Below are 17,540 nucleotides of genomic sequence, written 5' to 3' on the forward strand. Positions count from 1 at the left end.
CAAGGGAGTTTTGCTACTAAATTTAATACTATAAGGATCTAACTCTGCATAAATATAAACAAATCAAATACCAAATACCATTTTAGAATGTGACACATAAATTTTAAAACACATGTGAAGATGTAAAAAGAAAGTCAATGTTGGCTTTTTCATTGTTAAATTAAAAAAAATTACCTCTATATTTTCAACAGCCAGATGACAACATGCTGCAAGCACTGCACGGCCATCCTGGAAATACCAATCTGCCAGTTCTTTACTGACCCTCTGCAGGAGACTGCAAGAACAAAAAATTAATTCTGCAAGGTCACTTTAATGTTGGAGTCTTGCCTTGGGTCTTAATTTATGTGAAATTCACCACACTTGCTTCTGTACCCTAAAAGTTGCTATATTTGACTCACAGATAATGGCACTACTAGCTTGAAAAATGCAATCTGTTTGAGCTTCGTCCACTACTTTTGTTGGTACATACTGAGGTGGGTCAGTTTCCCAAAGTCTACATCAGTACAGAAATGTCTCTTCAGACTGACAGAAGAAAAATTAAATATTTGGATATCCAATCTGTACCTGTAAACTCTGAACCATTATTTCTCTAATTCCTCAAAAACTGCTCATGTAAATGAAGTAACTACACAGCCTCTAAACTCCTTTTTTTACTACACCTATAACTGGATAATGTAATTCAGGTTTTGGAGCGCTGTTCTAGACAAGGAGAGCTGCATATTTGGGGTTTTTTTATGGGCATGGACAATGAGAGTCATAGAATCACAAAATGGCTTGTGTTGGAAGGTACCTTAAAGGTCATTCTGTTCCAAGCCCCCTGCCATGGGCAGGGACACCTTCCCCCAGACCAGGTTGCACAGAGCCCCATCTAACCTGGCCTTGCACACTTCCAGGTTTGGAGCATCCTCAGCTTCTCTGGGCAACCTGTGCCAGTGCCTCACCACTCTCACAGTAAAGAATTTTTTCCTAATATCCAATCTAAACCTACTCTCTCAGTTTGATTTTTATTTAACATTATCAGAACCTTCATTGATGACAAACAGCAAAGCTTCAGGAAGAGATTATGTGTAATAATAGGGGATCACAGATACTTGTTAATGCTAAAACTTACTCTACTTACCAAAGGTTCTAAGGTAATATGCTATATATTTAAGTGCACAGGAATGCATCTTAAATATCAAGCAAGTGAAAAGGACATTTATAATTATAATACATACATATGAAAAATCCATTTTGTGCCAGGAGACAGAATAGGGAAATTAATGTAGCAACAAGTAGTTAGTAACTCTATTAACTAAGTACTAGAAGATGCAATATTTTGTTGAACTCTAAATTGCTGATGCCAAATTAAACCATTTTGCTTTATCTCCCTTAATGACTTTACACTCTGCACTAAGATGAGGTTTTACATATAAACTAGAACAACTTACTCATTATAATCATCTGTATTGTTTCCACCAGAATTTGAAGTTCTGCTTGTTGTGGAGAGTGGTAACATCTGTATATTTCCTTCACAAGCTGCCTGGAAGTGAATAAAATATAGATAAATTAATGCACAATTCAAACTGAAGATGAAATGAAATTTTTCAGTAACAACAAAAATAATCTAAGATTTATAAAAATCTTTCTAAAGCCCAGTTATAACAAAGAAACTGTTTGAATGTTTAAACTAATGAACTCATTCATAGCTAAATCTTAGCCTAGTTTTATCCAGACATACAAGAATTCTACCGAAGCAAATACTTCTTCCTTCCTACGCATTTGTGCAGGATTTTTCAGCATTTGTATACAATGGATGGTGAAGGCTACAACCTTGATTTTTACACCCCAATTAGCAAACAGCTCTGAGGGAAGGATGAAGTCCATAGACTTCCATACTTCTCAGCAGGTATACCAGAAAATCTGGGAAGGTTTGGCATATAGTGGCTTAAGGTGAACTTTCCTTCGTATCTGGTAATAATTTATTTCTAACATTAAATACAAAGAGGTCACTGTGGGTTAAAATGAAATCAGTTGACAAGGCAGTGTTTGGTCAAGGGTTGGACTCAATGATCTCGGGGGTATTTTCCAACCTAATTGATTCTATGAATTTTGGAAATTCTTTCACATGTTTTAAGATGTAGCTAGGATAACACCATTAAACCTCAGGGCTCAGTTAAAAGGGAAAGTAATTCCTGGTATTTTGTTGCTTATTATTATCTTATTAAACCTTTGAGACAAAGATTATTCTATGAATTGTAATATCTCTCTGCAATACCTCTCTTACATGAAAAATTAAGATCTTTCTGAAGCTTTAACTTGCTTTAAAGTTCAAACATTATAGCTTGTTAAATCTGTGTCAAAGTTACATTCTGTACCTTATTCAGCTATTTAGCTAAAACATACAGACAGATGATTTCTCAGCAGAAATTCAAGAGAAATGAAATCCTACATGACTTTGATGTTAAGGGGACTGACTGTTGAAAATCAGGTTGCATTTCAATTGAAACTGACCACATCAGTTTTCATAATGATCATTTGCAGTTTAGAAGAATAAGGCTTAAAATCTGTAAACATGAGTTACCTCCTTATGATTTCTGCATAAAAATTGGTCAATACCACATGGAAGTAAAGACTTGGGCATCATTATTCAGCTATTTTGCTAAAGTGAAAAGAGCTAGCCTGTTAAATTATGTCACATTCTGAGTTACAAGCTAAGTTCTAAATACATCTCCCACACTGATATATATGTAGTAATACCTGTGCAACAAGTAGAGCCTCTTTAAGCTGACCTCTTGAAGTAAAGAAAGAAACCAGTTTCTTCACATCGCCAATAGCTATACAGTATGGGATGACATCATCATTTTCTTCCTGAATTAACTGATCAGCTCTCCTAATTAAACAAATGAATAAATAAACAAGAAATATCTACATATATGAACAATCACCAAACTTATCTATATGGTTTAGGTGTTAGATGAAGCTGTTTAAAGTTCACTGAAAACCATCTGCCTTTCCAGACTTGCAAAACGTGAATAGTGCACTAAAGAGTTTATGAAGTTGCAGTTTATGTTCAACCTTTGCTTCTTGTACACAAAGTTATTGTTGAAATCCTCCCCAGCTCCATCCCAAAGCTTACTGAACAAAAAGTAACATCACTAGCATGCTGTAACAAAAGAAAACTATAACTGATATTACTATCCGTCCTTCCCACTTGTCTATGTCCTTTTATGGACTGAAGCTACAATGTGCCATAATATTTTTATTAACTTACCTTTGCATTAACTTCCTCCAATATTTCATTGATACACCAGGTGCAACTGAGAGAGCTTTGTCCCACTAGAAGAAAGAAGCAATGCATTTAACACGATAATTTTAATTTGAGAAACAGCCGTATTTTGAACTAGTGTAATTTTTCTTCCATTAAAAATAGATTTCTCAAAAGTTAAATAAGGAATGAGCTATGCTTTAGACTGCATATGTTAAAAATAATTGGAACAAGATTACTGATTTGGGGACTAGTGACCCATTTATTGCCTCCCCATCTTTGCTAGGGTAGCTGCAAATATGCAAATATGAAGGTTTTCAGAAACCTTCATATTTTATTATTCTTCAATAGTGTTCTGATATTTTACCTCTCCAAGTTCTACCATTAGCTCACAATATCGCTGAATTTGTCCTAATCTTAAATGTATTTCTGCAGCTTCTTTGAGTCTTTCTTCTTTGCTTGGTGCACCAATACCACCTCCAAACTTAGACATCTTTACTGTTGTCAGTTCTTGGGCCTTGGACTGAGGAAAAAAAAAAAAAAGATTAAGAAGTTTTCTGTGATGAAAACAAGTTTTCCTAAGAATGGACTATTGCCAGATATTACAGTGGAATACAAAGATTATAATTTAAGAAAAAAATTCTTTAGAGAAAAGGCTAATTGAAAGAGATTTCAATGAGATTACAGTGAACTACATTTATGATGTTAAAGTAACTGTGTTTGTGGTTTTTTGTACACATACATTTTCCTTGATTCTCTTCCTTTATTAGCTTAGGGTTGTTTTTTTTTTTAAATTCTCATATATAATAGTAATTCACCCAGATGTGCCTCATAAAAATCTTGATATTTTGAAACTGAAAAAGAAATATTTATGAACATATGCCATACAGAGCTGGAAATTGTATATATTACTATTACAATGACGTCCACATAAAGAAATAACAAAGACAGTAGGCTTAACTGGGAGACAATAGGCTCTGTGGTCTGATCTGTCATGTCCCATTAACCATATGGCCAAGAAATTACTTATATTCCCAACTACTGCAATTTTTATATTAGTTGGGGAGATAAGACTAAATTTCTTCATCTGTCAGAGTTTGAGAAACAAGCTGCAACAGAATTATACTTAACAGAAAAAATAAGCAAAGGGAGCTTTTCAAGAATTCTCAGTTGGATTCTATCATCAATGCACAATGGTGGCATTTGGCTATTCATGACTTTGCAGTACCATATATTGAAGATGGAGAATGAATTTTGAACATTCTTCACCAAAGTAAACTGCCATGTAGACCAATGGCAGCTCACAAGGATCTGGGGTTTTTTTAAACAAACTACATTAATTTTTTTCTTCAGCACTTCTATATTTTTTACATTTTCCTGCTGAAGGCTCCAATGCATCCTCTCTGTTTCCTAAAAACAGAAAAAAGACAGTTGCTCTACATCCTTACTTCATCCTGAAATGTCTAGGTGCTGCAGTGCCATTATTCAGTTTCCTAAGGAAAAGAGAGTATTAGCAGTCCTTAACAAGCAATCAGCATTACCCTACCCCCTACTTTCTCTTAAAGGTCTCAAACAAGACTCTGAGTCAGTAAGAAGGGGGGGAAATGCTTTTAATTAATGTGAACACTTCATCTAGGTCCACAGAATGACCAGCACTTACTGTAGTTACTCTAGATCAATGGGGTTATAAATGCATGAAATCATGTTGCAGGGATAAACAGACTTCTTGCACTGCACAAGTCAAGATTTAATGTCTTCTCAGGCTAACTGGCTGAGAAAACTGTTGTTTTTGACACATGGACACACAAACAGAACTCCATAGGATTAGCAGAACAGCTGCTATTATTACAGTTAACAATACTAATCATCTTTAATCACTTGAGAGTCATAAGGAATGTAGGACACGCCTAAAGAGCCTGTGATTTTGCAAAATAGCATGTAACAGTAAACAAAATGTGATACCTGGCAAGTATTAGCCCGGGGGCTGGCAAGAGCACTCCCTTGATCCATACCAGCAGATAATCTTTCCTCTATTTACAGTCCAGTCATTAAAGTATGGGATACTTTAGTATTCCTAAGAACTTCCTGACAGAATGATGAATCTGCATATTCTACACAAACTGTGTATCTGGTTGCATATTCATAAATGCAGCTACTAATAAATTTATGGCCTAGTACTTAAATTTCCTATTCTCATCCAAGTCACTCTTAACCTGCATATTCATATAAATGACAGGTTCTTGCTTACCCATTCCTTCTTCCAGAGACCTGCAGAACATATTTCTGCTGACTTTCCTTCATTTTCAGACATGAATTCCCGTCTGTACATCTGAACATAGCTACACACTTCATGTTTATACAATCAAATAATCTGAATTTACCAAACATAAAAGTACAGTGTATATAACAGGCAAGACAAACTTGCTTCATAGCTGAAACGGTAGTGATGATTGCTTTGCAATTTCTTTTAATTGTTTTGAAAAATGCTTTTCTAGTTAATAACTGTAACCTAGCATTTTAACACTGAGTATGCATGAAATCACACAGACAGCTACATACTATTGTAACGGAGTAGTATTGCAGTGAAGAACTAGTATTGCACAAATTTCTTTGGACTTGAAATTGCAACCTTTTGTAAAGCATTGAATGTTATTTTTAAATAGTGAAATACTACATGGACTAACAACCATTTTCACATATTGTTTGTGCTTCACTTACCATTCTAAATCTAATGAGGTGTTTCATATGCATAATTCCTTTGCAGTAGTTTTGTGGAAGCAAACTGTCATCCTGTCCTTTTATTACAGCAACCAAATCCCATAAATTTTTGCTGCCTCCTGGAGGCTAAAATTGTTAGAGAAGAAGAGTTTTATTACAGTAATGTTCAAGAGAGAAACTTGAACTTACAAAGACATTAGAAAACATTTGTCAGTCAACTCCAAGAAATACAGTTTCAGATCATTTCAATATTAGAACTTTTATTATGAAAACATGAATTAGTTCAAGATACTACAAGTTCTTCAGTCTTCTTGCAGGCAGTAAAGATACAGTAAGATCCATGAACCTATTAGGTTATGGTTAGACATAGCTGAGGGCTTGCCATTAGAGTTTTCCCTTTTGCTTTCAAAGAAATACAAGCTATCTTGTGTCTACTGCTGGCACAAACCAACAGTCAGTTGCTGGCATGCAGGAGCTGACCCAGCACTTGTTTCCCACTTTCTGTAAAGCAAAGACATGGGCCAGGTAGAAAAGAGCTTCAAGGCTTGACTGCCACAAGCTGGTTTAGTATCTTAATATTAAATCTTAAAACAGACACATATAGTAGAACTGTAATAATTTTTTAAAATAAATTTCAAGCATTTCTATTGGTCTAGCCTTTGAATCAATCCTTCTGTAGAAACAGGACAACAGTTTAACATTGAATGAGGTCTAGAAGAGAGTGAGTATTTAAAAGCTTTAAAAAATCATTAAACCTTTGACCTAAAGAAGCTTCTCTAAGAAAAACAGGTTCACAAGTTTAGAAGTCAAATTATTTCTGAGCTGGTAAAAAGCATAAAATCCTACTAGGGAAATCTCTCCCCACCCCATGCCCACCCCCTCCCCTTGCCCCCTCCGGCCTCCCCCCCCCCCCAAAAAAAAAAGACTACTCTCTCTTTTTTTTTGTCCATTAAAACTCTTATTAGACTCCTCATAGTTTAGCACAATACCTCATTTTCTGGACTCAAAAAGCACTGAGCATACCTGATCAAAAAAGCTTTTGTTCTTGGAAAATTCTAATATTCTTATAACAGTTTTACTCTCAAATCAACATGGGAAATCAAAATTTATAACTTCTGTAAGATAAGGAATTCCATAAATATATTTTTAACAAAAGAGAAAATGTCTAAGTTTGAAATCAAGAAAGATTGTTTCAGCATTTCTAAGTCATATACTTAAATTTAGCCAGAACTCAAAATAAATGCTTTGAATGAACTAGGTCTTTTTAGATCAGTGTTTTGACTTAAATTACAACAGTGTTTGACATGAGCTCCAGTAGTAGTAGAACCTGTAGTTCCAGGTGATTTTGTCCTTGTTCTACCTCAAGTGCAGCTCCTATGCAGGTAAGCACTCACAGGAACCCATATTTTTAACTCATTTGCACTGAGAGGCTGCAGCAATTTATAGAAAATATTACTGTGCAATGGAGAAAAGGCAATAGATGGATACTGAGGTATGCCGGATCCGGATCTACGGTTCCTAGAACATAAAGAGCAATTTGGGCACAGACACTTGGGCAGTTCAAATCTTATCAGTAATGAAGGTGTTCTTTTGATTAATTAAAAATTAAAAAGCTCTAATGCACTTTGATTAAACACATATTTTCATTTTCTTCAATAGCAAATTGCTGTCAAATTAACCTTTCCTATAGAAAATGATATTATTTCACTAATTTAACTTTGCAAAAAATTGGTTTGTTTTTTGCAAAGTTAAATTAGTGAGATTTGTTTTTCACAAGTGACAGACAATTCAATCACGGACATTTTTATATGCAGACCTATAGACCTTAAGTTCTATAAGAAATAGAACTGATTTCTGCCTATTTTCTAAGATCCCTTCAAAAAAGAGAAAAAAAATGGTGGAGAAGAAAGAAATCTCAGTTTTGGAGATTGACTTCAGAAGAGAAAGTAATGCACACTGACAACATCCTTAAGTTTGCAGAATACTTACTGAAAAATATTCTGAAAACCACCGTAGTTTTTTTCCCCGAGGATTTCCTGACAATTTTTCCAATTCTTGTTTCATATCCCTGGAAACTTTACCACATAGCAAAGGAGGAGTGCCAGGCTCCACGGCGCGATCTAACACACACAAAGAGTTATACATGAAATTAAAATAAAAAACAACCAAAGGAATAAGAGCAGTAACATAAAGAAAATGAAAACAATGGTTTATACAATTTGCTTACCTGGATTGCCGATAATATCATCCCAACATCTATCGGTTATGATATTTATTTGTAGAGGATTTATAAGAGGCGTCAATGACCAGAGTCTCACAGTGGAATCACGAGAGCAGGATGCCATAGTAAATGGACGACTAGGATGACATGTTAATCCTAGTAGAAAGGATATTTAAAAATGTAGTCAAGTAAGTTTATCTAATAACCTGTTTGATTAAATTACTGTATAAATTTTAAAACAGAATTTTTATTGGAATCATTTCAATACAGAAATAAAACAAAATTTAAAAAATATTACCATATACATCTGCACCATGATCATAAACTGTGTCCAAACATGTTCCATCTCTTGTATCCCAGACTCGAATTGTATAGTCCCAGCTGCCAGATATTAGAAGGTAAGGAATTTCAGGATTCCACATAAGTCCCCGTACTGGAGCTGTATGTCCACTAAGAACATTTATACAAGCATCTTGTGTATAATCCCATATCCGAACAGTACTGAAACATGATAAGAGATCAATCTCCATCAGATCACCTATTGAAATATAATTATCTCTCTACTTCAGCAATATTTTAAGCTTCAAATTTATCAGAATATTTATTTGCTTCACATCAGGGCTCAAAGATTGCAGTGAAAGGGGCTAAATCTAGCTGGTGACCAGTCGCCAGAATGCTCCTCAGTGTTCAATCCTAGGGCAAGTCCCATTCAATGTATTTTATTGACAAGAAGTTTGCTATCAGGTTGCTTCCTGTCATGAATCACTACACCATGAACTAATAGATTTTGCTTCAAGCATAAACCTCTAATGAATGCTAATGTGGAAAGCAATAGAAGCCAATACTCCAAACTTTACAAAATATCCTTTACAAAAATATCTTCTATACTCTGCAGGGAAGTGGCTTTGAATCACAGAAAAATGCTTCCTCCTGCTCACATGGACTTATGTGCTCTCCCTCAAAAGCAATGTCATCAAACCAACAAAACAGAAGTATCTAATACTCATTAAAATTCTCTGCAGATCCTACTTAAGCATACTTTTGAAAAATATCAAATAAGAGCAGGTCTTGCACCTGTTTCTTTAGACGTAATGTAAACATGTGGTATCCTTCTTGTGTTATTCGTTGCAGTAATAGTATCAGGCATTGACCCTACTCTTGGGAAAGCATTTGGAAACTTGCCCAACTACAGCAGTTGTGACAATTTTAGATAATGATCCTGCTGCCCAAATACTACATAAAGCTAAGAATAAAGCTAAAGCCTGAATCTGAACAAGGCAGAGATTTAGATTAAGTATTCACAACACCATTACAAGTAAAGATCTTAAGTTTCTCCAATATTCCTGCTTGAGGTTTAAGTTTTCTAATTGTTCAGAAATACTAACCCGTCATCAGAGCCACTGCAGAGGATTCCTTCTCTGAGAGGAGACCACCGTACATGAAACACCTTTGCAGTATGCCCAGTAAAAACTTTCAGTGGTTGATCAGAGCTGGTTGCCAAGTAGTAAACACGAACGTTTTTATCCTCGCAACCAGTAGCTATCATATCTCTGCAAAATAAAAACAGCAAAATCACAGAGATGGCCAATGTCTTTTTAAATTAAAAAAAAAAAAAAAAGTGCAATTTTCAACTATGTTTTTAAAAAATAGCATATTTTTGCTTCTCCTTCATCTCTTCAAGATGTAGCTATTGATAATCCAATTAAATAAACTAAATCAGAAAAAAACCTGATAAAGATCCATTAGTTGCAATGGGGAATAGTATTTGCACTGCAGTATGACTATGCACCCAATACACAACTATTAATAGACTGAATTACTATACAACTTTTTTTTTTGACACAAAGTTCTCATGTCATTTTTAGGAATTATCTACAAAATTTACATATAATCATAATGTATTTACTTGTCTGCTACATCTTCACCTTAGCAGCCATTCCAAGGACACCAGTCTAAAACCCTCGTTCCTGGTTTTGAATGTCTGTTTTTTTCTCCTACCCATTATATATTCAGCTAGATAATTTTTTTTCTCTCATCAATATTAAATGATCCTCCTTTGAAAATTAAGGAAGTTCATGGTGGTCAATGAAATATACTACTGGGAATAGAGAGCTGCTATAGGCGTATCCTACTGTGGAACAGATAACTTCAGTGTTTCACTATCACAGTGAATATCACATTCTAGATAACTTTGTGTTACTTTGCTGGTAATCAATTTAAATAGTAAATATTGTCAATTCTTTGGGTTAATTTTTACTTACTTGTTGTTTTGACTCCAGTCACAGCCAAACACTGCAGCTGGGTGTTTGTACTTGTGAAGAACATTGCCATCAATGGTTCGAATAATACTGAAACCAATTACAATGTATTATTATAAGCAAAAATACATTCTGAGTAGGCTATCCAAAATTAAGTTTTATTCTGTGCAAATAAGCCAGATAGCAAAAAGATATACACAAAGAATAGGAGAAATAGCCACAAATAATATCAGCCCCTCAATTACAACATCTAACTGGATGTTGATTGTACAACATCTAACTCTACTTCATTTTCTATGTTTCTTCAGAGTGGCTTTAAAGATATTCACCATAGTACCTCTATTGTGAAAGGATCCCCATAGCCCAAAATCAAAGTTTTAGTCATGGCTTTAAGGTACAAATAGATCTCTAAGAATTTAAAAAAAAAAAAGAAGCTGATTGTTTTCTAAAATTTCTGCTCATTATGTTTGAGCTGGAATGACACAGGTAGCAGAGGAAACTAATGAAGAAGGATTTTTAAAATGTACTGAAACACAATATATGCAAAATTGGTCTCAATAGATATTCATGTGTTTTTAGAAATGAGTTATTATACTCCTGTGATAGTACACTTGTAATTACTTCATTCTAAAATAGTACTTTTTAGTCCTTGGAACAAAAAACTAAAAAACTAAAAAAAAAAATTAAAAATTAAGACAAGCAAATTGGATGGCTTTTGAAAAGTGTCCTCTACAGATAAGAAACATAGGAAGATATTCTGGTCCAAATAAAAATCAGTACTTAGTTTTACTATTAGAGTGTCTTAGACACTATTCCTTTGAAAACATTCCTTTTTTTTTTTCTTAAAATCATGAAAAACATACCCTAACAAGTACAGAAGACTAATATAATTCAAGTTTTGTCCAGTAAGAAAAGTTTTATAATTAATTACTGAGAGTACTGTCAAAATTTATGGACTTGAGAAGTGCATTTAGCAATTTTTTTTTCTTCCAATAACACTCACCAAAATCCATCACTGCTGCAGGTTGCTATTCTTTTGGAATCTTTATGACTCCAGGCAATGCAGAAGATTCCATTCTTTCCATGCTTCAAAAAATGCAAAATACCTATCAATAAGAAATAATTCACCCCTTTTTCTCTCATCTATTGACTCATCTTTTTTACTTTATTCCCCTATGGGCTGCAGACCTTTTCTCCCAGTACAGTATACTGTACAAAACCACATTATAATGAGTACCCAATACAATTGGATGTTTGAGAATCCAAGTCCAAAATATCGGGAATATGGAGATAGGTAGTTGTCCTGGGGTGACTGTTTGATACTGTATTCCCTATCATCTGCCCTATGCCAGACAGGAGTTCTGTGCCTTTAAAACTACTATGGGAGAGGGGAGAGAGCTGCTGGAATTCTTTCGGCGGTTTGTGTTCAAAACACAGATAAGCTCGCTGGCTTCTCCTGCCTGGCTGCTCCACTTCTGCAGCAGGGAAGGGTTACATTCCTTTTGCCCTTTAGCTAGTTTCTTGTTTGTTAGCTAAAGTACGGAGCCCTGGGACTTTGGCTTCTTCTTCTCTTCTGGACTGTTCAGCAACACCAGAACATCATCCAGGAGGCTCTACACACCAGCCCAGAGGGGCCCATGCTGAACCCCAGCTCCGGAGAGGAGAGAGCCCCTCCCACAAAGGACTCTGAAACCAGGTTCTCTCCATAGCAAGAGGTTTTATTATTTAGCATTATTCTTTTTTCCATGCCTGCATGCTCTTTTGCTTGTTAAATAAATAACTTTTTTTCACTTTCCTCTGAGGAAAATTCTTTCTGAAGAATCTTCTGGTGGGGGAGGGTGGCTGTAACCTGCTTTCTATCAGAGGACGTTCATTTCAGACATTCCTCCGAATTTATCTCAAACTGGGACAGTTGTAAAACTGCTGTAACCTTCAGGATCCAAGAGATAAAACTGGGTCAAGCTGAAGAATGAGCAATCCCTAACTATATAAACCTGAAGCTTAAACAAAGAACACTATGGACAATCAAGAGGGACCTTTGGGCCTTGGGACGACTGGTAAAGTGATGTGAAGTACAAGTTGTGTTGTCTTCTGTCCTGCCAGTTGCAGGGAATGATGGGGCAAGAAACAGGAAGATCATGCAGATGAACATCCGGATTTGATACTGGTGTTACCAGCACAGTTTTGGGGGTTTTGATCATGGGTCAGTTTATACAACACCAAGCCTGCTGGCAACAAATGGGGTCCACCTGTCTCAAAGGAGAAAAAGGACCTTAGTTCATGAGTTCATAGGGCTCACTGAGAGACCTTTAAACTAGATTGGAAAGAGGCCAGGGCCAGGCTTGCCAGAGAGAAGGTGTAGGGAAGGAGAGAACAACAGAAACCACTCTAGTAGCTTAAGGAGGCTTAAGAGGCAATACCTGGAGCAAGCACAAGCAGCCAAAGACATAATCACTAGACAGGACTATGGGACATCCCTTTGCACCTCCACTGGGATGTGGACAGAGTCAAATACTTCTATAAAGTGCCTGTACCCCAACACACACAGTATGGGGAGCAAACAGGATGAACTAGAGATCTATGTGCAGTCACAGGCCTTTGACCGCACTGTGAATACAGAGACACAGCGGGATAGCTCGAATGACTGGAATGCTGCCACGAAAGGCTACACACTGTTTCGAAAAGACAGATCAGGCAGTGACATTGGTGGAATTGCCCCCTCTGTGAGGCAACACTTAGGATGTATCAAGCTCTGTCTTGGGGTGGATGATGGGCAAGTCAAAAGCTTATGTTTTGGATAGTAGACACTGTTGTGGGTGTTTGCTATAGGCTGCCTGATAGGGAAAAAGAAGTGGATGAAGCCTTCTATAGCCAGGTAGAAGCAGCTCCAAAGTCACAGGCACTGCTTCTTGTGGGGCACTTTAATTACTCTGACATCTGCTGGAGAAGCAACACAGAGAAGCACAAACAGTCCAAGAGATTCCTGGAAATGTTAATGACATCTTCCTGTCACAGGTAGTGGAAGATCCCACAAGGATCTTGTGCTGCTTGAACCTCATACTAACAAACAGGGAAAGCCTTGTGAGGGATGTGAAGGCTGGGGGCAACCTTGGCTGTAGTGACCATGAGACTGTGGAGTTCAGTATCAGGCAAGGTGGAAGCAGGGCAGCAGGTAAGATAAATCACAGACTTCAGCAGAGCTACCTTTAGTCTCTTCAGGGATTTTCTTTGAACAGTTCCATGGGAACATGCCTTGCAGGGAAGAAGGGTCCAAGAGAACCAGTGATATTCCCAGATCACTTCCTCCAGGCTCAAGAGCAATGCATCCTGATGAGCAAGAAATTGGGTAAAGGGGGCAAGAGATCTTTGCACACTGGAAGTGTGGACCAGATGAGTGGGCAGTGAGGTGGGTTGAGAACTGGCTGAATAGCAGATCCCAGAGGGTTGCAATCAGTGGCACAGGATCTAGTTGGATGCCTGCCACTAGTGGTGGCCCCCAAGGTTCAACACTGGGCCCAGAATTGTTTAGTTTGTTCATCAATGACTTGATGAAGGGGCAGATGCCTCCTCAGCAAGTTCAGTGATGACACAAAGCTGGGAGGAGTGCCCAATACCCCAGAGGGCTCTGCAGCCCTTCAGAGGCACCTTGGCAGGTTGGAGAGATGGGCAGAGAGGAACCAGCTGAAACTCAACAAAGGCAAATGCAGGGTCCTGGGGAGGAATAACCTCAGGCACCAGCACAGGCTGGGGACAACCTGCAGGGAAGCAGCTCTGTGGAGAAGAACCTGGGGGTCCTGGTGGACACCAAGCTGTCCATGAGGCAGCAATACCCTTGTGACCAAGAAAGCCGACTGTGTCCTGGGGTACATTAGGAAGAGCATTCCAGCAGGTCAAGGAATGTCATCCTGCCCCTCTACTCAGCCCTGGTGAGGCCTCACCTGGACTGCTGTGTCCAGTTCTGGGCTCCCCAGTACAAGAGAGACATGGAGCTCCTGGGGAGTGTCCAATGGGGGGCAATAAAAATGATTTCTCTTACAAGAAAAGGCTGAGAGAGCTGGGCCTATTCAGTCTTGAGAATTCACAACAGAGAAGTGATCATCAATGTCTGTCAGTATCTGAAGGGAAGGTGTCAAGAGGATGGATCCAGGCTCTGCTCAGTGGTGCTGAGCAATAAGAGGCAATGGGCAGAAACCGATGCATGGGAAGTTCCAACTGAACATGAAGAACTCAATTGTGTATGTGGCCGAGCACTGGAACAGATTGTTCTGAGAGGTTGTGGAGTCTCCCTCTCTGGAGATACTCCAGAGCCATCTGGACACAATCCTGTGCAATGCATTCTAGGATGTCCCTGCTTGAGCAGGGAGGTTGGACCAGATGATCCACTGTGGTCCCTTCCAACCTTACTCATTCAGTGATTCTGAATAAAGGTTAGTTACTTGTTGAAATAATGAAGTTAGTGGGCATGAAAAATTGTGGTATGAGAAGATTTAAGTGGGACCTGTATCAGATATTTAGTAGCACAAATGCAAATATCAGTGTCAGAATCCCAGAACTCCTGAAGGTTTCTGCTTGTACCTCTCCTCACTCCTTCACTTCTCTTCTCAAAGAGCATCCCTTGTACATTGATGCAGATCCTACAGTTAAATAATTATGTCTGTATAATCTGACGATCACAGCTATATACTAGGAATACACAAAATAGTGTAAAATACTACAGCATAGTATTACACAGCTCCTTCTGCCAATAAAAATTATGCTATTATATCAGGACTTAAAAATGCCTGGATAGATTTCAGCTAATCCAAGGCAAGCTGCTAAATGAGTCATACTGCTTAGTGTGCTGAGAAATGGACCTTTATTGATCTAGACTTTAGGGACTGAAAGTTTCTTCTGGCCCTTATGTTTGAAAATACAGAACACAGTTTTCCTTTTGAAGCTGAGTCTGTATGTCCATATATGTTTACACAGTTAAGAAGGAGTCAGCTATGCTTTTGCCATGCATCCCTACAGGACCAATTTTAAGATAATGGAGTCCATCTGGTGCTTCACCACTCTCATATCACAAATCAAGTCTGAGGGAGTAAAAATACTTCTGCCACACATGTAAACTGGCACACACATAATTCTATAGTTTTTTATACTACAGCACCTTTTAAAAACATATGAACTTTGGCCATCTCTAATTATGGACACTAGAGGGAATGACTACCTTACATTTCATATAGACAAAAAAAGAAGTAATCTCATCTTACCTCACTGAATCTGGTTATAATTTTGCCTTTTCGAACATCCCAGATAAAGCCGCCATTTCTGGATGTTCCACCTGCTATGCAGTTCAGATCTCCTTTAAAGAGAGATGTTTGTAAAATATTACAATAATTATATAATCACAATATTGTTTGACGGTGGTTCTACTTTAAATTAAAGAAATGTAAAATGAACAGAAAACATCAATGGCACATAGACATGAGTTTTCCATAGTTTAAGGCCAGCATTTGCTACTAAGTCACAAACACCAATTCCAATGAAAGCCTGACCTGTTTTTCTACATTCCTGCTTTGAGGAATGGTCAAATAAAAATTGTATTGCTGTAAAAGTATCTTACTGCCTGCTGAAAGTCTTGCATGTAAGAAACTAATGATCATGATGCATATGACTCAAACTGAGAGGTAATCTCAATGTTTCAAGCTTAAATTGTAGCAACTAGACGATTTTCCTTTAAAGTTCCCTACGTAATAAGACAAATCATAAAAATGAGACAGAACATCTAAGAGTATTTTGTTTTCTTAATCTTGCACCATTACTGCATCTAAGACCGTCAAGAACGTACCTGAATCTGTAACCACACTCTACAGGGTGGAAAATCTGAGTACAAAACTCCACAGTGAGAACCTGAAAATTCAGTTCAGGTCTAATCCAAAAGTCACCAAATTCTCCTCACCACAGTGACTCTATCCTAATATAGCTATGCTTTTAATAAATAGCAGATTTATAGGAAAGTCTTGACTGTTATTTTATTCCAAGCTTCAGAGGCAGAAAAGACAATCTATGCAGGAGGAGTCTAACAAGGTAAATATATAAAATGGGAATAGACTCAGGTAGGAGAATGATGGGGGAGAAAAAAGAAAAAGTAGTAACCACTTTTTTCAAAGGTCTTCTGAGACCAAAAAAATGGTGGCATGCATTAGATTATATATTAGGAACAAAGTACAAGGCAGATAGGAACTGTCTGGGAGTAAGGTGAAAGAAGCAGCAAAAGTTCTGGCTGGGAGGGACAGGAGCTTTTGGACAGGATGGTAAGGAACAAAGTTGAAGCACGTGCTTCCAATTTACTTTTTTTTTAAAAAAAGCAAAACCAAAAAGCAACAACCCCACACCCCTCCTCCAGTAGACAAACCATTCATTCAATGTGAGATACAACTACAAATTGAATTTAAATTTCAAAGCTAAATAACCAAACATAAGCACCATATTTCATATTGCCATAATTGCCATATAGCAAGGTAAATTATTTCTGAAGAGCAACAAGGTCCAAGAGACTCTCTGAAATGAAAAAGTGCAAATTTATTTCATGTATGCAGACTACATTAAGCTTCCCGTCACAATATTTTTCTCCTGTCAGTTATTATTGAGGTCTCTTCCAGCTGGTGATTCTGTGATTCTATTTCTTAAGAGTTTAAAAGTGCAGGTGAGAACAGAGAGATGAATTACTTAGATTTTAAAGAAATGCATCTGCTCTCCAAAGAACTAAAACACAACAAGGAAGTCAACCTATTGTCAACTATTGACAACTATCAGAAGTGTTTTTTCAGGTACACCAAAGAGGGTTGCAGAACAGTTTTGAAAACAAAATTTCCTACTGACTCCAGTGATTTCTCTAAGAAAAAGCAGACGCTTTGCAGAAAAGACACTTCCTATTCTAATAGGGTAAAATCAGAGTTCTTCAGTGAGTAGACTCCTACACAAAAAATAAAAACTAAATACATATGTTCCATTATTTCAGCCCAAAATATAAACTGAATTCCTTTAAGTAACTGCTTCTCATGCAAAGCAAGTCATTTTGTCATTTGTGTAATGACATGTTAGCAATGTTCTG

The 17,540-nt window shown here is 37.2% G+C and overlaps 1 protein-coding gene across 7 annotated transcripts in view; it reads right to left on the reverse strand.

The window, feature by feature from the left end:
* The window catches only part of WDR17 (WD repeat domain 17), a 58,738-nt gene that overhangs the window by 13,219 nt on the left and 27,979 nt on the right, over window positions 1-17,540 (reverse strand). For all 7 annotated transcript variants that reach the window (XM_032110360.1, XM_032110357.1, XM_032110356.1 and 4 more), the window contains 13 exons: window positions 15,697-15,788; window positions 11,448-11,530; window positions 10,448-10,534; window positions 9,572-9,736; window positions 8,485-8,687; window positions 8,193-8,342; window positions 7,955-8,085; window positions 5,966-6,091; window positions 3,615-3,770; window positions 3,254-3,318; window positions 2,740-2,872; window positions 1,431-1,522; window positions 175-274 (listed from right to left, as the gene is read on the reverse strand). In XM_032110360.1, the coding sequence (XP_031966251.1) occupies window positions 175-274; window positions 1,431-1,522; window positions 2,740-2,872; window positions 3,254-3,318; window positions 3,615-3,770; window positions 5,966-6,091; window positions 7,955-8,085; window positions 8,193-8,342; window positions 8,485-8,687; window positions 9,572-9,736; window positions 10,448-10,534; window positions 11,448-11,530; window positions 15,697-15,788 (1,583 nt within the window). The remainder of the gene's footprint in view (window positions 1-174; window positions 275-1,430; window positions 1,523-2,739; window positions 2,873-3,253; window positions 3,319-3,614; window positions 3,771-5,965; window positions 6,092-7,954; window positions 8,086-8,192; window positions 8,343-8,484; window positions 8,688-9,571; window positions 9,737-10,447; window positions 10,535-11,447; window positions 11,531-15,696; window positions 15,789-17,540) is intronic.

This window comes from Corvus moneduloides, chromosome 5 (assembly GCF_009650955.1).
Source record: "Corvus moneduloides isolate bCorMon1 chromosome 5, bCorMon1.pri, whole genome shotgun sequence".
In the NCBI taxonomy this organism is placed as follows: domain Eukaryota; kingdom Metazoa; phylum Chordata; class Aves; order Passeriformes; family Corvidae; genus Corvus; species Corvus moneduloides.